The 20,739-nt window shown below is 37.8% G+C and overlaps 2 protein-coding genes across 4 annotated transcripts in view; one reads left to right on the forward strand and one right to left on the reverse strand.

Moving 5' to 3' along the window:
* Positions 1 to 17,076, forward strand: part of gulp1b (GULP PTB domain containing engulfment adaptor 1b) — a 116,318-nt gene extending 99,242 nt beyond the window's left edge. The window contains exons 5-12 of one of the 2 annotated variants that reach the window (XM_077199408.1): positions 3,679 to 3,777; positions 8,626 to 8,763; positions 8,856 to 8,972; positions 11,048 to 11,134; positions 11,375 to 11,557; positions 13,504 to 13,636; positions 14,002 to 14,096; positions 16,354 to 17,076. In XM_077199408.1, the coding sequence (XP_077055523.1) occupies positions 3,679 to 3,777; positions 8,626 to 8,763; positions 8,856 to 8,972; positions 11,048 to 11,134; positions 11,375 to 11,557; positions 13,504 to 13,636; positions 14,002 to 14,096; positions 16,354 to 16,425 (924 nt within the window). In that variant the 3' untranslated portion in view covers positions 16,426 to 17,076. The remainder of the gene's footprint in view (positions 1 to 3,678; positions 3,778 to 8,625; positions 8,764 to 8,855; positions 8,973 to 11,047; positions 11,135 to 11,374; positions 11,558 to 13,503; positions 13,637 to 14,001; positions 14,097 to 16,353) is intronic. The other variant, XM_077199409.1, reaches the window with a different exon arrangement.
* A 62-nt stretch (positions 17,077 to 17,138) lies between these two features.
* The window catches only part of col5a2b (collagen, type V, alpha 2b), a 35,645-nt gene continuing 32,044 nt past the window's right edge, over positions 17,139 to 20,739 (reverse strand). For both annotated transcript variants that reach the window (XM_077199406.1, XM_077199407.1), the window contains 3 exons: positions 19,730 to 19,917; positions 19,394 to 19,636; positions 17,139 to 17,959 (listed from right to left, as the gene is read on the reverse strand). In XM_077199406.1, coding sequence (XP_077055521.1) covers positions 17,813 to 17,959; positions 19,394 to 19,636; positions 19,730 to 19,917 — 578 coding nt within the window. In that variant the 3' untranslated portion in view covers positions 17,139 to 17,812. The remainder of the gene's footprint in view (positions 17,960 to 19,393; positions 19,637 to 19,729; positions 19,918 to 20,739) is intronic.

The raw sequence follows: 20,739 nt of genomic DNA on the forward strand, positions 1-20,739 counted from the left end.
GTCGAAGTGACACCAAAATGAATGAGAGTCAATGGAATGCTAACAGCAGGTGAAGTTCTGCTACAATGGCGGCTCCCGCGAGGCTTCAGTTTCCGGCTGATGGATTACCCCCTTGTCTATCACTTGTTTCAGCTTCTTCTTCTCCTGTGTTTTGATCCGGAGATTCTGTACTGGAAGATGTGTCATAGCGCCCCTACAGTATAACAGTGAAAACATGGATAGCTGGAAAATTCAGTCAATGGTGGGGAAACAGTGAAGTAGAATTAAAATAAATTCCTATGTGCACTAGCAGTGGACTAGCTTACACAAAAATTCAGATACGCAGAATTAGAAATATATCTGTTTTATATCAATGTTTTAATAAATATTTTCTAACAATTTAAGTTTCATAAGACTGCATTTGAGAATCTATGTAAAAAAAGTATTTTTAATAGGCTACTCGATCAAAAGAGTTAACACAACTACAAGCCAAGTGTACTTTGAATAATTAATTATACTTTTAAGTATATCTCGATCAAAAGATTGAGAACAAGTACAGGCCAAATAAACTTGAACTATTCTGTCAGTATAAGTTAAGTATACTTCAGTGTAATTTTAAGTATATTTCTGAGAAGTACATAAAAAGTAGACTGAGAGTATACTTTCTTATTTTTTAGTTTAAAAGAAGTATACTAATAGCACACTTGAATAAACTTATTTTTCGTAAGGGTAGCCTTACCTATATTTCCATCAGTAATATTCATACAATTTATGTTATGTTAAGTATGAAGGTACTTGTGTGTGTGTCAACCATTTTTAAGAAATAAATTCAAATTCCTAAATATTTGGGTCATGGCTTAAAGGCTAGTTCACCCAAAAAGGAAAATTCTGTCAGTATTTACTCACCCTCATTTTTTTCCAACCCCGTAAGACCTTCATTCATCTTCGGAACACAAATTAAGATATTTTCATGAAATCTGAGAGCTGGATCACTCCTCCATAGGCTTCTTGAGGGATTGAAACTTTCCGGCCTCGAAAAGTCATTAAAGACATCGTTAAAATAGTCCAAGTGACTACAGTGGCTCAATATTAAGTTTATCAAGCAACGAAAATACTTTTTGTGCGCAAAAACAAACATAAATAACAACTTTATTTCAACTATTAATTTCCTTCTCTTTGGGCCTCGAGTCAGTTAAACTAGTGCAATTGCGTAGAGATACTTCACACGTAGGCTCACTATTGGCCGACGCTGGTCATGTGGGGGATGCGTGTGACGTACAAGAACAGAAGCGTACACTGTTAAACTAGTAACCTGACTCGAGGCCCAGAGAAAAGGAAAAGAATAGTTGAAATGAAGACGTTATTTTATTTATTTTTTGCACACAAAAAGTGTTCTCGACGTTTGATAAACTTAAGATTGAGCCACTGTAGTCACTTGGACTATTTTAATGATGTCTTTAATAACTTTTCGAGGCCGGCAAGTTCAATCCCTCAAGAAGCCTATGGACTGGTATGGAGGAATGATCCAGCTTTCAGATTTCATCAAAAATATCTTAATTCGTGTTCCGAAGATGAACGAAGGGGTTACGGGGTTGGAACAACATGAGGGTGAGTAAATACTGACAGAATTTTCATTTTTGGGTGAACCATCCCTTTAATAACGATGGGAATATGTGGGACCCACGGCCAAACCAGTAGAGAACCACAGGTTTAGAGAGACCGGATCCTTGATCGAACAATTTCTGTGGAAAAAAAAAAAGTTTCAGACACTGTGAGAAAAGAGGTGATGCTGCACATTAACATCCTAAATTACACTAAATTGTTTATAGTTGGTGTTCTGTTATTTTGCTAGGTGATCTGCTTATGATTTTCGCCTGATGAATGATGAAATTGGTAATCCCATGAATTTAGACAATCATGTAGACAATAATGGTATCATTTTCAAAAAAACTTGCACTTCGAAACCAGTTTTCAAAAGCCTGCGTTTTCAGGCCCCCAAAACGCTGTTGTCGTGTAAATGAATAGAAAAATGTTTACAAGTTTTCTGTTTTTAGTTAAGCCATATTCGGGAACAAGAATTTCATAGAGACTTCATGTGGTGGGTTCCTTCAGCTGATGAACTACCAAACAATGGAAACAAGGCAACCACTACCCAACACCCTAGCATAGTTGTGTGTGTTGCATTGGCAAACGCAACTCACATTTTCTTTAGAAAACGTAAAAATCTTTTCGATACATCTTACTGCTTTGTTGTTATTCAAAAATAGAACTGAAATAGAACCTGGTGGGATTTTGAGGGTGACAGATTAAAGCTCCAGTAGGTAGCTTTTGTAAACAAATATTTGTCAAAACTCTCATTATGTCCTGAAAGTAGAATATGAGACAGATAATCTGTGAAAAAAATCAAGCTCCTCTGGCTCCTCCCTGTGGTCCTACTGCCATTTGCAGAAATACACCGCTCCCGGTCAGAAACAACCAATCAGAGCCAGGAGGAATGTCTTAGCAGTGTCAATCGCGCTCGTGTACGCGCTGATCACCCCTCTCTTGCACAGCGCGAGCGCGTACCGTCGTTCGTGACTCTCCTGTTCAAACTCGTTCATCCAAATGAACGAATCTTTTTTCGAGTCATTTCGTTCATTCAACGAACGAAATGACTCGAAAAAAGATTTGTTCATTTTGAACGAGTCTTTTTTGGAGTCATTTCGTTCATTCAACGAACGAATGACTCGAAAAAAGATTTGTTCATTTGGATGAACGAGTTCGAACAGGATCACGAACGTGCATCACAGAACAGAGCAAGGCGAGCATTTGTGCTTATAAAACTTATTTTTGAAATGACCGATCGTTTCACTAGATAAGACCCTTATTCATCGTCTGGTATCGTTTAAAACCCTTTGAAGCTGCGCTGAAACTGTCATTTGGTCCTCGAAACGTTTGTGTCCTATTGAAGTCCATTATATGGAGAAAAAGCCTGGAATGTTTTCATCAAAAAACTTAATTTCTTTTCGACTGAAGAAAGAAAGACATGGACATCTTGGATGACATGGGGGTGAGTAAATTATCAGTAAAAGTTTTTTTTTAAAGTGCTAAACTAATCCTTTAACGTTATTTTAGTAGCTATAACTTATAGAAAGAGTGCAACCTTATAAAGTTACATGTATTGCAAAATACATAATGATTTGAGGACCAAGTTTGTAGTCAAAGTATGGGCAGGCCATAGTCAATGTAAAGCATATTGTTGATGTTTCGTCCCTATTAGTGAATGTTCCATAACTGTTTATAATCCGCCGTCATCGGTGGTCCTGCTTACTAGCCTGCGCGTTCACGGCAGGCTCCGCTGTGGGGGAGGAGCTGTGGAGGGAGGGCTGTAGCGCAGCAGAGAGCAAGGGGGTTGGACCTGTAAGTTGTGCTTGTTCCATTTTTCAGGCTAAGTCAACATTTTCTCAAAACTCCCTACTGCAGCTTTAAGGGCATGGTAATGATGTCCTTTCCTGGGCAATATTTCTTTTCCCCAATTTATGTCCAGCTTTGGACTTGAAGGTGTATTGCTCTAAAGACACGTTTGAGCACCTCATTTCACCTTATGCTCTACTGCTCTCCAGCAGCCTTTAAAAATAGTGAACACCTCCGGCTCGGTCTGCTTTTCCCTTGATAGTATGTACTGCCGCTCCATGTGCTGAATCACTTTTGCTTCCTCAGTTTCAAAGGCACATCAAGAAGTCAGAGGGGCAGAAAACTCCTAAAGTGGAGCTTCAGATCTCTATATATGGTGTGAAGATATTGGACCCTAAAACTAAGGTAGGTTTTTTCAAATATAAGATTGTCTTGTGTTCAGTGACAGGAATTGCTAAATAAAGATAAAACCACTTGATGTGATTTCATGCATAGCAACCCCTAATTTAGACTCTAACAATCACAGCAATTTATTCAGCTCCATGAACTACCCCACTATTATCCTCACACCTTCTTTGACAGAACAATAAAATGCAATTTAACTGAAAATTAAATGTGCTATCTTATCTTTCAAACATTTACTGTTTAATGTCATACCTATTAAGTTCTGTTGGCACAACTGATAGAATCTCATTCCAATACTAAAAGAATGTAACTAATTCAGCAACTAAAGTAACCAATTAAGATAAAACAATAAGATGTGTTTGCTCAAAACAAAATAGCTGTAATAGCTCCGTCAGGATCTGAAAAGAGAGCCAATGTTTGTGAACAGTAGTTTTTAGAACAATCATAAATGTATGTTTCTCTCATTTTAGCCATTGTTTAGAATAACAAAAATTCTAAAAAGTATTATGAATTATATAAGAATTTATATTATATTTTATATTATTTTAGTGATAACACATGTTCTTTCAAATGACATTATGACATGAACATCTGCTCAAACAATTGAAACATATTGTACAAATATATAAATATTGTACATACAAATATTGTAAAATATTTTTTAAACATTGTGGGAAATCAACAGAATTTTCTGTTACATTTGTAATTTGTTAAGAATACCAAAAAAAAGCCTATTTTCCATTTCTAAAGGGAAGGTGGCAGGTTGTTAGAAGCAGAATCATCTCACATGAGAAATAGTTTCTGTTGTCATGTGTAACGTGAGATATTTTGCGATATATTTGCAGCATCTGAAACACAGCAATAACCAAGGGCGATCGCTTCTGGGCATCGGAATCGCTTCAGGGCTTTAAATTCTCTTTGGGGAAAGACTAACACTAGTGAATTTGAAATTGCTTTCGAAATTTTATTGCAATATCCCTTCTTAGACTTTAGTGAGTTTGTTATGCTTTAGCGCTTGTCAGTCTGGATGAGAGAGAACATACAGTGAGGATCTATGAGTCACATCATTTTAAGGATTCTCTATGAGAGCGATTAAAATTGCGCTGCTCTGCAGGCGACATGGAGGAGGGTTCTTGCTACATCAGCTGTGAAACCATTGTTCCATCAATACGCATCATTTACATTTACAATTAATTTACCTCATTTACCATTAAACTTTGCCCTTTCACACGCACATTGCTTTTGTCCATGTCAAAGTTTCTGTCATTGGATGTTGATTTCAGGAAACTATACTGAAATTGATGTGATTTCCTGATATTTAAAATAAAGCATTTCTTCGCAAATTAAACAGTAAAATGGTTTTCAGAAATAAAGTACTTACAAACTCAAAAACTTGATCAAGATAGCCTTCATCACAAACTTGATCCTGATGAAATCTATTTACAGAAAGGCACTTATATTCAAGTGGAAATTAACATATATTATGTAAACCCTAATGCTCAAAATAATTAACTGGTTTGAGTAAGGTCAATTTAAATTAAACAAATTAGTTCAATCAAATAAACTTTTATGACTATAGAACTTTCTTTTTCTTTTGAGTTCACAAAACTGACACATGCCTCACCTTCTGGTGCTCAGCGCACTGCAGAGACATCCCTTTGAACCACTCCAGTCAGCTGAGTTAAAGATCCTGTCCATAAAGACAGTGCTACTGACTGCTCTGGCTTCCATCAAAAGGGTAGGGGACCTGCAAGCATTTTCGGTCGACGAATCGTGCCTAGAATTCGGGCCGGCCAACTCTCACGTTGTCCTGAGACCCCGGCTCGGATACGTGCCCAAAGTTACAACCACTCCCTTCAGGGACCAGGTAGTGAACCTGCAAGCACTGCCTTCGGAGGAGGCAGACCCAGCCCTAGCTTTTCTCTGTCCCGTCCACTCTTTGCGGTTATACGTGGACAGAACGCAAAACTTCAGGACCTCAGATCAGTCATAATTTACGGAGGCCAGCAGAAGGGAAAGGCTGTCTCCAAGCAGAGGATGGCCCACTGGATAGTGGATGCCATCGCCTTGGCTTACGAAGCCCAAGTCGTGCCTTGCCTGTTCGGGTTGCGAGCGCTCTCAACTAGAAGTGTTGCTTCCTCCTGGTCGCTGGCTCAAGGTGCCTCTGTGGCGAACAGGACGGCCGAGGGACTTGAGAGAACGGCGCGAGGCCGGTGGTGCGATTGATAATGAGCAACACCTGTGAGCACACCGGTCTCGCATCTCTCACGGAGGAGCGGAAGCATAAAGGGGGACTGACGACGTTGATGATTGAGAGAGGAACAGGCCTGTATTTTAGTTGAGTTTTGGTTTTTGTGTTTTATTTTAGCCAGCAGTCGTCCGCGAGGGGCTGCTGGCCGTTATGTTTATTTTGGGTAAGCCAGCAGTCGTCCGCAAAGGGCTGCTGGCGGTATTTTAGTTTGTTTATTTTACTTTAAATAAAGTATGTTTAAATGTTCGCCGGTTCCCGCCTCCTTCTTCCCTGAACATTGCTACAGCCTCGCTGACAGATATATTTAGAGCTGCGGGCTGGGCGGCACCTTACACGTTCGCTAAATTCTATAGCCTCCGTATAGAGCCGGTATCTTCCCATATACTCGCCTCCAGTGGCCAGTAGCGCGAGGGACCCGTTCTTAGTGTCGGCTTGCAACGCCACTCCAGTCCCCATGGGCTGGATACGTGCGTCTATTTGCTCCAGTAGTGTTCCCCAGAAATGGCTAACCCCTGCGGCAGCCAGATGTTGCGGAGCGTCTGACGCCAGGCCTACACTTGTATGCATATTGGAAACTTTGTTAGGCTGGGTGTCCATATGTAGGGGTCCCTGCCACGACCCCATATGTGTATTCCTCCACGATCAGCTCCTCTGCGGATGAGCCCTTGTCTTTCCCTCGACAGAGTCCGCTCTGTCGTCTCTGCTGGTGTTCTTCCCCCCTATAACTAAGCTGGAACCACCCCAGAGATTGCCATATGTTGTACTACCCTGCTTGGCTAGTCCATATGTGTATCCGTCACAGTGCCTCCCTCCGGGGTAGGATGTGGCTTCAACAACGTTCCCTTCCCCAAGGGCACGTTTTCCCAGCGTTATCCAATAAGTCACACTGAGTGGGTCTTGCGGAACAACAGTGACTGACCTTCTCTGCTTAGAGCACCTACTTTCTGCCCAACACTGCAGTCAGGCCAGGATGCTCAAGCTCAGCACTGGAAGGGCCAGCAGCCGTGGCATTTTGTTAGATATCCCCATTCGTCAGAATCACTTCTTACTCACGTCATAGTGAGCTGACGAAGGGCAACATCTCGGTTACTTAACACTCGTTCCCGAGGAGAGAACTGATATGCGAGTCCCCCCGCCACAGTTGCTGAGCTTCCACTGTACAGCCGAGTCACAGGTACGGCTCCTCAGCGTAAAAACAAGGATGCGAGGCACCTGCTGCTCATTATATGCTTGCGCCGCGATGCACAGCAGCTGGTGCAATTATCGCATGCCAATGTGCATTGGCTCGTTTAGTTACACTCGAAGTAGATAGGCTCTCGCAAGCGATCCCCATTCGTCAGAATCACTTCTGACTCATGTCTCCGATCCCTCTTCGGGGAAACGAGGGTTACCTAACGTTACCGAGACAGGGTTTTTTATCATGGTGAGGAGTGGAGCATGATCTTAGTTTGAGAACAGAGATATGTTAAATTTTCTATATTGCCGCACTCATTCAGCAATTGCTAGTACTATACTAATGCTATCAAAGCATTGTGTTTCCAATTAGCAAGTTAGCATTTACTGAATTTTTGAAGTTTCCACTACTAAAAATATTTAAGTTGATATTACTTGATCATTTTAAGTGAAATTAATGAGTTAGCTTGCTCAAATATTTCAAGCTAAAAGAAATTAAAATGCAAAAGTACAAAATAAAAATCTGCCAGTTCTGCTTACTTAAACTTTGAAATTCTTAACTTCAAAATTTTGATGTAACTGATTGCCTCAAAAAAATTTGACAACTTATTTGGGTTTACAGTGCCAATACTGTAATGAGTTAACATAGTCATATGCGTCATTGATGGTGCTGGAGGGATAGGACATATCCTCATCAGTTTTTGAAACAGCTCTCAGTAGGAATGTATCCATTTCGAGGAAGCATCTACAGTTGTTGAGCCGAGTTTTCATTTTGTTCATGTGCGTAAAATGAGTGTGGATCTGAAGCTGGAATATGTTATTTTTAATGCTCTGATGAGAGCTCGTTGAGGCTGTTATCAGTGGCTGAAGGCAACAACATAATGTTATTGAGCACAGACAAATGCTCCAGTTTATCGCTTTTCATTCCAGTGAAATCACAAAAGAAAATGCAAACAAATGTGTCCCTGCGTTTATACACTGAGAAGCAACTGCAATTTTGCTTCCAATATGTTATATTAGGACAGATTAAGTGAATGGTTCGGCATGAACTATGAGTTAATAAAAATTCTCCCTCCCTGTTCTCACCAATTTTTTAAAACTAAGTTACACCCATGAGTATGGGTGCCAAAATAACTGAGCACTTCTCAGGCGTGTGAAATGGGCTAATGTCAAAAATTGTATTAGTTTGTTCTCTCGTCTGTTAATTTTGTGAAAAACATCTGAAAAAAAAAGGTAATAAACTTAATTGTTGAAACATAAACGAGAACACATGAATTCGCCCAAGTCATGAAAGAGCCTTAAAAATTTAAACCCTGAAAAAAATTCTCCTCTGGGCTGTTTTCGATTTGTTGCTTTTTGCTTCAAAATAGGTCAGTCATTCCAGTGAGCCTTTCATCTCAGTTCAACTGTCCTTCTTGTTCCAGGAGATGCAGCATAACTGCCAACTTCACAGAATGTCCTTCTGTGCAGATGACAAAACAGATAAAAGAATCTTCACCTTTATCTGTACAGAACCCGAGACGAAGAAACACCTGTGTTATGTGTTTGACAGTGAAAAATGTGTAAGTAAATAAGCTTGTGATACCTAACAAATGTTAAATACAGTAGAAATCTGGTTTGTTTATTGATTGCCATGTGTGCAAATCTTGCCCAGGCGGAGGAGATCACTCTTGCTATCGGACAAGCCTTTGATCTCGCCTACAAAAAGTTCCTAGAGTCTGGTGGAAAAGATGTAGAGACGAGGAAACAGATTGGAAACCTTCAGAAACGAGTAAGATTATGTTCATGGATTACTCCACACACACACACGTTAAAGATGCAGATATGTGCCCAGAATTCTTCATTCTCACACAAACACGCTCATAGCAGGATGATTCTTGGGTACTTCTGGCCCTGTGGAAAATATGTCTGGAAAATAATATGGAATATGGAAATATGGAAAATAACTCTTTTAGGCCACACTTAACACACCTTTCACTAATTTATTTTGTAAAATAATTTTGTCATTTATTTCTTAATGCAATAAAAATTCCCAATGTCTTGATTTTATATTGTGTTTAAGAATTTTCTGTGATGGAAATTATGGTGGTGAAAATTACATTTTTAAAAAAAAATTAAATAGCTGACTCTTTTGTCTTGCTGAGGTTACTTTTATTGCTAGATTATGTGTATCCTAAATACACAAATTTTTTAACTTTTAGCAGCTTAGTTTTAAAGTCCCCCTGTAATCAATAATTGTATCCCTTAAAACTTATCTTTGATCACCAAAATGAAAAAACTTTCTTCATGCCTCTGTATAGCTTGAATGTAACTCTACACACTTGCCTCATTTAGTATGAGGTTCTATGAATATGCAAATTTGCACTCACACCAGCTCAAAGATCCACTCGTTGATGATCACAAGTTGACGTGATTGGTTACAAGGTAGTTTGTGGCTTCAAAAAAATGCAATTTCAAACTGCGCTTTTTAATACTGCAATTTAAAGCGAAAATACTCAGCAATGGTGTTGACTCGTGAATTTGCACATGGTTTGTTTGTTGTCGTATTGAAAACATCACATATAAACATTAAAAACTTGTTTTTTTACCACAGGGGGACTTTACAAATGTAATTATTCATTTTTTTTATTACAGATTTTAAAGTTTAAGAATATCCATCTTATTTGATGGATACATGCGCGGCCATTTGTAAATTGAATGTAATCCTCTTCCAGTTATTTTGAGCTTGTTATGCTGCTTGATATTGTAAACTGGTATTTTGTTACCTTCATATTTTAATGTATTGTCATAATTATGAACACTGGTTTGTTGCGTGAATAGTTATTGCATTGTTATTGTTCTAGTTATTTACCTAAAGCAGCTAATGAATCAGAAGTCTTGCACATTCAAAGAAAATAGCTTACTTCCGCATTGCAAAATAAAGTGGATCCATAAAAGTCATCTGGAAAGTGGCAAATGTAAATGATGAAAGCATGATAAAAAGTTTCCAAGATTTTGTTCATGTTGTCTTTGAGTTAAAAGTTGTTAGTTTTTATAGACATCAACCCCTGAGACATAAAAGGGCTCGCAGTTAAAGAAACACCCATCAATTTGAGAGTTGATTCTTAGGAACATGTCAACAAACAGCAACATAGAGGAAGGCTTGCGGTTGTTTTGCACTGATTTGCGCAGTACAGGGAAAAAAATAATAAATAGTGGAAAATGTGGATGTGACAGTGCTTGCTGAGATAAGGGGAGAAAACTTTTTGTAGACTGGTGCACAAAAGGATTTGGAAAGGGGGGTGGGTCTGGTATTTGGGTTGTTGTCAATAAACATGTTTCCTTTAAAAAGTTTCATTCTGGCCTACTGCAAACTTTGTCAATTTCAATCTGTGAATCCATACAGCTTATGTGGCCATTTTGAATACTGTAACCTGTTAATATAGGTGCCGGAATATAAAAAGCAGAGCTCACATGTGCAACGGGCACATGTCAACAATTATTTATTTTTTAGGATAAATATCGAAGACAAAGTTGATAAACTTAAATGAAACATGTTTGTTCAACAACGGTCTTTTCCGCCTGCTGACTGCTTCCCTGATTTTGATTCTAGTGTAAACACATTTAATGTATGCTGCATTACAACATCTGTAAAAATGCTCCTTTTCATAATATACTGTATGCTGCTTATATGCAGCTTTCTTTGAAGTGTAAATACGACTAAATATAGACAAATCTAACCAGAATAATCCAGTGAGCAGGCTGTTGGTTGTCCCGAATGCCAAAGACTTATGTAAAATGTTTGCATGTGATTGACAAATGAAAATGTGAATCTTTTTATTCAATATGTGCATATGTTAATTGAAGATTCAGGATTTGGAGATGGAGAATTCAAAACTGAAGAAGAAGCTTAAAGAGCTGGAGGATCAGCTGATGGATCCTCGCTGCTCACCAGTACGTTCAGTAGGAAATGAGTCTTGCTTATCATTCCAGTCGGATGCTGCACCAATCTCAATGATTCTGCTCTCTTTTAGTTCATCAAAATGTTTGTTTTTCTCTCCTGTCTACCAACGCCACATGTTTTCCCCTTTTCTCTATTCCAATCTATCTTCCGCTCTCTCTCTCTCCCTAACCCCCAGTGCCCTTTTTCAGCACCTGCATGTTAATGTCTCTAATGAGCCGTACATTTTGCAGAGGCCGTCTGCCTTGTCCTGGTGTGGTGATGTCACATCACTGTCCAGCCTAGAGATCTCCTCTGTCACTCTAACGCCTGTCAGCTCACCCGATTCCAGCCAATCAGCAAGCTTGCTCACCCCTCCTCCTGCTAAGCCCACCCAATTACAGTCCACAAATGGTTACATCGTGCCACGACCTCGTGTAAATGTCTCGTACACAAAAATAACACAGTGCACTTTGCATGCGATTCACTTAGTTACTATACAATCTTACACTCTTTAATTGAATCTTTAATTCGTAAAGGGATAGTCCATCCAAAAATGAAAAATCTATCATTTACTCTCACGTGGTTCCAAACCTGAATGGCTTTTCTTCTTTGATGATAGACAGATTGGGTTATTTTTCAGAATGTCCAGGCTGCTCTTTTCCATATAATGACAGTGAATCATATGGAAAGTCCATATGATTCATGCAATATAGCAATGGATGAACTATTTCTTTAATGCAGTGGTTCTCAATTTTTGGGGGGTGAAAAGTAAAAGTAAAGTAAAAACCTTTTAAAGTAAAAACCTCTACACCATCAATCTCTACACCATTATCAAATGTTAAATAAGAAGAAGAATTAGAAGTTTTGTTTGTTTTTATGAAAAACTTTTTAATGAAAAATGTTGGTATAGTAATATTTGGTATAGTATGTCAGGGGTGTCCAAACTTGGTCCTGGAGGGTTTAGCTCCTTTAGAGTTTAGCTCCAACTTGCCTCAACACACCTGCCTGGAAGTTTCTAGTATGCCTAGTAAGACCTTGATTAGCTGATACCCTTTCAAAATCGGCCTTTTAACGTTGTGTCATCAATGATGCTATGAGGAAACACCTTTCACCTAGAATACTGAAGCCTGATTGGCATAATGACATTGAATCGCAATGTCCAATGGAGTTCAAATGTGCGAATCAGGAGCGGGAACGCACCGTAATGCTGTGCTGGGCGCCAAGACTGTGACATCTGTCATAATTTCGTTATTGCCGAAAAGTGGATTTAAGTCTACGAGATCCCCTTGTGAGTTGCGGCGAACAAACATGCCCTTGAAGCCTTGTTCCGTCCAGATGAGCATGAGATGTGCGTTTTGTGCCTGGGCCGTGCCCACAAAGAAGCCATTATCAAGGGCTTTAATTGCCCTCACTGTGAGGCCATAAGCGTAGGGACTCTCTGGATTCAGATAGCCCTCCAACCCACCGCATATAGACGCATATGGACACATATTACTAATGTGCCCTTTAAATAACAAAGAAAAAATACTGCGCTATTGACTTTAGACCAGGTATTTGTTGGTCAGTGGCGCAGTCTATTTCAGTTGCCTCAAAATAGCAACACGCCAGCAATGCGTCTGGAGACACCTCGTTTTCAGACCAGCACGCCCATGGGCGAATGTGGAGCAGGACGTGAAAATGATAACTGCGTCGAGTGGAAACTATCAAAAAAAAACACTTGCATCGCGCCGGGTGTATGATAGGGCCCAGAGTCTCAGCTTTCAAATAGTCATTTTTTTTAAGAAATTCGAACAATAAATACCATTTTGGTGCTGTCTGTAGCGCCTCAGTTCAAGCACCACGTGAACCAATCATCTCTTCCTAGTAGCTATAGCGCAGAATGAATGGACAGAAGGTATGTTGTTTCAATCACGGAAAGACGTCAATATACACGATTTTTCAAGTTAAAGTCCACCAACGTTAATCTTCTAACTCTCCTGATTTGTTTGTTGTACAAAATGGTGCATTCAAAGTTATGATTGGTCAAGCAAACCCCGGTAAGGGGTGAATTTGTTTACATAACCACTACTCATTGAATGCCATACATAGAGGAAACTCGCACGAACCTCATTTGTTGTCGCGTCTGCCATCAATGTGGTAAATTTGAACGTTGAAAGATTTTAAAACTAAGGAAGTCTCCCCACCTTTTGAGAACCACTGCTTTATTTTTTCTTGCAAATAAATAAATAAGAACTAAATACCTAAATAAAAAAAACACATAGTGATAAAATCTATACACAGATTTTACAGTTAAATACTTATCTCCCAAATAAAGTTAGATCTTACATTTGGGCTGGTTCTGACGCATTTATAATGATATGTTTGTTGTCAATATTATTAGGCTGGAAGCATACAAGCTAGAGCGCCCTCCACTGACATATTTGATATGGTTCCATTTACCCCTGAGTCTCCAATAACAAGACGGTTGAATTGTAACGGCATCTCATCTCCGTACCTGCTTCCAAAAGACAGAGGTGGGGGGCTCCTTATTTGTGCTGTATCACTTAGATGAATGTGTCACATTTTTAAAAACCTGAAGGCAAAATCCATAATTGGTAATGTCATATGCCAAAATGGTCCATTTTAGTTGGACAAATGTAGCCAGAGTGTATAGATGTTGTATGAAGACATTTGTTAGTAAATGGTTGTGAATTTCACTTTCAGTTCCAATGCACTGACAGATGTTTTTAGTAATGAGTTAATTATATTATACATTTATAATTTTCTATTTATAAATATACATTTCTGGATTCAAAGGAGTGCAAGGGGTGATCCATGAACTATTACCCACTTCTGCTAAATGACTAATTATTTACTACTTTGTCTGCTTGTGCTGTAGATATAGACTTGTTTGGAGCACAACCATTTGATCCGTTCATTTGTGGACCTACTGTCTTCACCCCAGACATCCAGTCCAAACTGGATGAGATGCAGGTAAGCACATTTATTTAGTTTTTAATCTTTCATTTACATATTCAACGATATTAAAAATCTGATCAATATGATGATTATTTTCATGTTATATTTAAAAATATAAATAATGGTGGATAATCAATATGGTACCAATAAATTATGCATATTTTTATTCTATAAAAGCTATTTTATGTTTATAATATCATGCATCTACTAAATATTGTAGAATTTAAGCACAATCTTTATATTCTCTATAACTTTACAACAGCATTACTTGTTTATGTATCATAAGGTTTTAATTTGGTCTCTGACGCAATGTGCAATATCTCCAAATTGAAATGCTATAAAAAAGGTGTGAATCATTTTGAACATGTTATTCATATGTTTTGAATAGGATTAGGACAGAATTCTAGATATGGGAAAGAGAAATGTCAATAATGAGTCATAAACAAAAATAGTAGAAGCAGCTAACATGATTTTGAGACTGTATTAAAAGATCAAAGCATATGAGGAGTATTTGGCAGCATTCACCCCACTTCACTATAGACCGTTTTTAATTCCCATTCCAATAATCCAGAACATTATGGACGTTTCCATATCTGAGGCCATCCCACCTGTTATGAGATTATTAGACCCTATCATTTGCACTCCTGTGTCTGTAAATCCTGTAATCCTGAATAATTAAATAATCTTCATCTCTCTTTTCACCCTTAATGCCATCCCCCAACCTCTCAGCGGCAGAGATGGTTTGTACACTTTCATTTGTGATTCACCTCACAGTGTATCCTCTAGTATTTTAATATGGTTTTACAAGATTTACAAGCATAAATTTTGCAGTATCTATGTATGGTATTTTGCTGTGTTTAAATGGTGTTGTATGTCTTAATGGGTTAGTTCACCCAAAAATAAACATTCTGTCATGAATTACTCACCCTCATGTCATTCCAAACTTGTAAGATTTTTAGTCATCTTCGGAACACAAATGAAGATCTGAGAGCTTTCTGTCCTCCATTGACAGCTACGCAACTACCACTTTGATGCTTCAAAACGTTTATAAAAATATTTATAGATCATAAAACTAATCCACATGAATTCAGCGGTTTAGTCCAAATTTTCTGAAGAGACACGACATACAAGACATACAAGAACCAATACGGTTCATTCTTGTGTGTATAGCAGATTCAGTTGAGTTTCCATCTGTTTATGTTCGCTGATCAATGTTTATATGATATTTATATAAATAAAAGCCTAAACTCAATCTGTTCGTCATATAAAGCGACCGTGTCTCTAAAGAAAATTTGACTATGGATTGGTTTTACGATCTCTTTAATGAACTTTTTGAAACGTCAAAGTGGAAGACTTTTAATGGAGGAAATAAAGCTCTCAGATTTCATCAAAAATATCTTCATTTGTGTTCCAAAGATGAACGAAACAGGTTTGGAATGACTAGTGTCAGAAATTGACAGAATGACACAATTTTAATTTTCAGGTGAACTAACCCTTTAATATGTTAGACCAACATGGAATCTGCTGAATTTTTTCTTTAGCAAATTTCTGGAGCTATTTTGTGAGTAATAGTGTGCAGAAATTGTGCAGAATTGGATTTATTGTCAAATATATTCAAATTGAGCTAAGAGTTGTATAGGGTATACAACTCTTAGCTCAATTTTAATAGTAATCCAAGACAAAGGGCTGGGGTGAGCTTTGTCACTGACAGGCGTTTAGTTCTGCAGTTGCGGATTCTTTGTGGTGCTGGTTATTGCATGCATCCAATCTCATTGTTTTTTCAGACTAATTACACACACATAAGCAGTACCATGCAGCTGGATGTAGAGTTTCAGCCCTAAGCTTATTTTTTCAATGTCTAACATGAAGAAAAATCATTGAAAATGTGCACTGATAGAGCCTCATTCCTATTGGCTGCATGTATTGAGGCTGCATTCATGAAAGTCAACATTTCACAACTACAGATGCAGAAGAACGGCTTTCTTAGGCGTTGGCGTGGAAACAAAATAAAGAATTAACAGTGCAATGTGTGCAATGTGAAGCCGGTTTTACTGTAGTGGTTAAAATTTGAAAGATATAGATTTTGAATGTACATGAACTACTGGTGTGGTAGCATTAAACAATGTGATGATGTTTTGTTGGTTATAATGTTAATAATGAAAGTTATCATATAGTCTTTTCTAAACTTGAATGAATCTTCTTCATTGACCTTGTTACATGTTTTAATTGAGCTCACAGTTTAGTTAATATTTCCCATTTGATGTTTTGGCAGGAGGGGTTCCAAATGGGACTGACTCTAGAGGGGACGGTGTTTTCCCTGGATCAGGTGGACAGCCGATGCTGATTTTGGAAAGACATTTTTATATATACGCTGTGATTCTTGACCACAAAACCCTAAAAAAAATCACATATTTAATATTTGTATTTTGAATTGAGTTTGAAAGAAATGTAGCAGGATCCTCAAAAAGGTCTGTAGAGGTCATTTCTATTTTTATATAATAAAATCAACATTTAAGATTGATGATTTGTGCATATTAACTTCTTAATCGTGAAACAAAAATTGTTAAAAGAGAGATGGACACAAAATGTGCTCTAGCTCTTTCTAGAATTTTTCTAGAGTTTGGACCAAATTTAGATGGCGTTTTGAAATACAAAGATGCATTCATTCACAGCCAAGTTGTGTTTAGAATCCTTGCCAAATTACAATAATTTGTGGTTGCAGTTGTTGCTGAGGAGGTTGCTCGTGTTGCAATGGTGCAAAGACTAAAAGGTTATATTATAATATCTAAACTATTAACTATACTAAACATCATCAGGGTTATAGATTTATCAAAAACTGGTGGGTCTTTCATATGTTCAGCAAAATCATTGTTGAGGTTTTCTATTTATATTTCCAGATGTTCCAATCCTTTTCTCTTTCATTGACGGCTGTTTTAATATTTGTTTGCTTCTCGTGCTCTTTAATGGTGAATAAATGAAAACTGATAGCACACCATATTAGCTTTGTTCTCTTTTTTTCAACAGCAGAAAACGTGATAAAAAATCAATTGAGTTCTGTTTAAATGGATTTCAAATATTTAATCTGGAATTCATTACAAACGATTGCTGCCCCTCTCCCCTCTTAAGACTACAAAAATCTGGATAAAGAGTTTCTTTGTGTCATGTATTGTATGTTAATGAGTCTTTTAATGAGACCAACATTGGCTTCTGTGGGAGTTTTCATTAATAATTAAGTATAAATGAATCATCCGTCCAACAGTTTGCTTTCTCTCTCGTATGGTCAATTGGGAACTGTTGGGGAATTGAATAAGATCCTGAATAAGATCTACCCTGAATAAGATCCTACTTTAATAATACTACACATACAAACTCATCTATCTCATCCAGATTCACTTAACCTTAAAAATGACTGCAATTTAAGAGTGAACAACATCAACATAACATCATACATGTTAGACACCCAAGGCCGTCAAATTTGTAAAACATGACTTTTTGAATTCATTTCAATTAATGTTTTCACATACTTTAATAACACATGGCGTATAAAGTATAAATTAAAGGGTCCATATAGTCTCTCATGCACTCATACACCACAGACTAGTGGAAATCATCATGAACAATCATGAAATAAAGGTCAGAAATCCCTCAAGGCCCTTACAGACGGCGTTTGACAATAAATACTGTATTGGCTGAGAACTCCAGTCCAAATGATGATGCTTTAATCCTTGACTTCATGAGAAGCACACATGGCCGATATCAATGCCAAACTCCTGATCTGGGCCACCTACATCCACTGGAGCCAAGTCCACAATCGGGAGCCGTGAAAGTGTTTGTGTGCGGTACTCAAAGACAGCCCTGCCCCATTCACCGTTGGGTTTCTGGAGAGAGGAACAAAGATGGAAAATTGTGAGTTTTTCCATTGGTAGCATTTTTGGATAAATGAAAACACTTACTGAATGCTAATCTTGACATTTTCAGCAGCATTGGGGACTAACTAACTTAAGGACCATTCAATTTGCCGCAGCGAAATGACCTAAGTCATTCAGTGAGATGAGATGCAACAGCAATGCAACAAATTTTAACAGAGTGATGATTTTATGCAAATGAGAACAGAATGTGATGTGGAAACTACCAATGAGAATGTATACAGTGATCCGCTGTGTGATACATTTGGATACGTAAGTCATGTAAGAACCCCTACTAGCACCAAACAACACAAGTGTAATCGTCAGAGTGACATATATAGCAAGTATAATAGTAGCTTTTACAGTAACAGCAACATTTTTACAGTAACACTGTCTCAGTATTAACTCAGTATTTTAAATTAGTTGTATTTATTAGTGTAAATGAACACTACCAGTCAAAAATTTCAGGGTTTTTTATGCTTTTAAAAGAAGTCTTTTATGCTCACCAAAGCTTCATTTATTTTTTTCGAAGTACAATAAAAACAGTAATATTGCAAAAAAATTTACAATCTAAAAATAACTGTTTTCTATTTTAATTTATTTCAAAATGTAATTTATTCCTCTGATGGCAAAGCTGAATTTTCAGCGTCATTACTCCATTTTTCAGTGTCACATGATCCTTCAGAAATCAGTCTAATATGCTGACTCGGTGCTCAATTATTATTGGTATTGAATTATTAATAATGATTCTAATTATTATCAATGTTGAAAAATCATGACACATTTTCTCAGGATGAAGGATGATGAAAAGAATGTTCAAAAGAGCAGCATTCATTTGAAATACAAATCTTTTTTTAACATTATACGTGTCTTTACTCTCAGTTTTGTAGCGTCCTTGCTGTATAAGTCTTACTTACCCCACACTTTGTAATGTATCACAGTTTCTAAAAAAATATTAAGAGGCAAAAGCAAATGAGCATATTAGAATGATTTCTGAAGGATCATGTGACACTGAAGACTGGACTAATGATGCTGAAAATTCAGCTTTGCCATCAAAGGAATACATACATTTTTAATCAAACAAATGCAGCCTTGTGAGCATAAGATACTTTTTCAAAAACATAAAAAAAAACTTTTGACCAGTAGCGTACAGTATGTGTCATAATTGAGCATAATTGAGACAAATACATGTCATTGTTCAAACAAACTATATTAAAATATAAATTAGCCTACTTAAATAGTTTTTAATGTACTATTTTAAATGTTATCTATTAGTATAACTACTTAAACGTATGATTAGCGTTTACCCAAACAATCTAAAATTGGAAAAGTAGCTTCCCCAAAACTGATTTCCATTTTATGTAGTAAATGTTGCCAAACAATACAAAGTCAAAAATCGAAACATACAGAGCAGCCGTCGGTGATGACGGTGTACTTCAGACGGTTGCTGTTATATGACTTGATGTCCTGTCCATCAGAAGCCTTTAGGACTAAAGCCTTCTTCAGATTGCTGTTCTTCTCATCTTTATAGGCCACACTGTTTTTGCAGTGGTAGGTGATGTTCTGTGCTGCTTCTTTTGACAGAAGGCGGAGAAACCTTAACTGGACTGATACCATGTTAGCTGATGCCTCTTTGTTTCCATAGATGAACTGCAGAGGAGTAAAATAAGAGTAGGAAATATACATTTAAGTGACATATACAGGGCAAATATTTTTGATGGTCACCATTGTAATCATATTAACCTTAGTTCCCCGGTTCATGGTTGCTCCAAACCAGACTGGTTTTGGTAAGCTGGAGCGTGAAGTCCACCAGTTCTTGCGTGGGATACTGGCAGGGTTGGCAGGTATACAGGTCTCCCCCATTTCCATGTCACAGTACACTTGGATGGCGTCTCTAGCGCTGCCTTCATTCGGGTCTATCCAATAGTCACCTGGGATACATTGAGAAAGAGAGATGTACTTTTATTACTGTGAGATCCTCACATATACAGTATATCACACTGGATTATAATGACTCTTGTGTGGCCTACGTCACTTGACCATCCCAACATGTATATGTCACACAAGAGGTTGTGAACTCAACTGTGTCCTGAACGAGCTTCGCAGAGCTGGACCAAGGCGAGCAATAGTAGCTGAAAAGTATTTTTTATTATCTTTTTCTGAAAATATCTGATTGATTCACTAGATTTGTCGGCTGGGGTTGTGTGGACCCATTTGAAGCTGCCTACATATGGATTTCGAACCATCAAAAATTGGGCACCCTTCACTTGCATTAGATGGAGAAAAATCCTGGAATGTTTTCCTCCAAAACCTTCATTTCTCTTTGTCTGAGGAAAGAAAGTCATATACATCTTGGATGGGCTTGGGGTGAGTAAATAATCAGGAAATTTTCATTTTTTTATTTGAATTTTGTTGGTAGGAAATTGTAAATAAATCTGTAAGTAGTTTCTTATTCTTCGATCAAACTACTTGCTCACAGCATTCATGTGGTTTGAGGTCTGGGCTAGTCCAAGCAATCTGGATCATGATTCAGCTTATTGACAGATGACTGCACATCTGTTTTCTGATATGGTACAACCATGCTTACTGTGGTGTGGGCAGCTGTGTTTGTTTTATTCCTGACATAATTGGATCTTGCTTTGACTCGTCTGTATAAATTCTCCTGAAAGGTCGGGAATCCTGACAAATATATCCTGTCAAATATTACATAACCCACATATATTGGTTAGTGACTGTGGTTTCTTTATCCTTAC

The sequence above is a fragment of the Siphateles boraxobius genome, unplaced genomic scaffold (genome assembly GCF_051911475.1).
Source record: "Siphateles boraxobius isolate OS27281-9 unplaced genomic scaffold, OSU_SipBor_1 41, whole genome shotgun sequence".
Classification (NCBI taxonomy): Eukaryota; Metazoa; Chordata; class Actinopteri; order Cypriniformes; family Leuciscidae; genus Siphateles; species Siphateles boraxobius.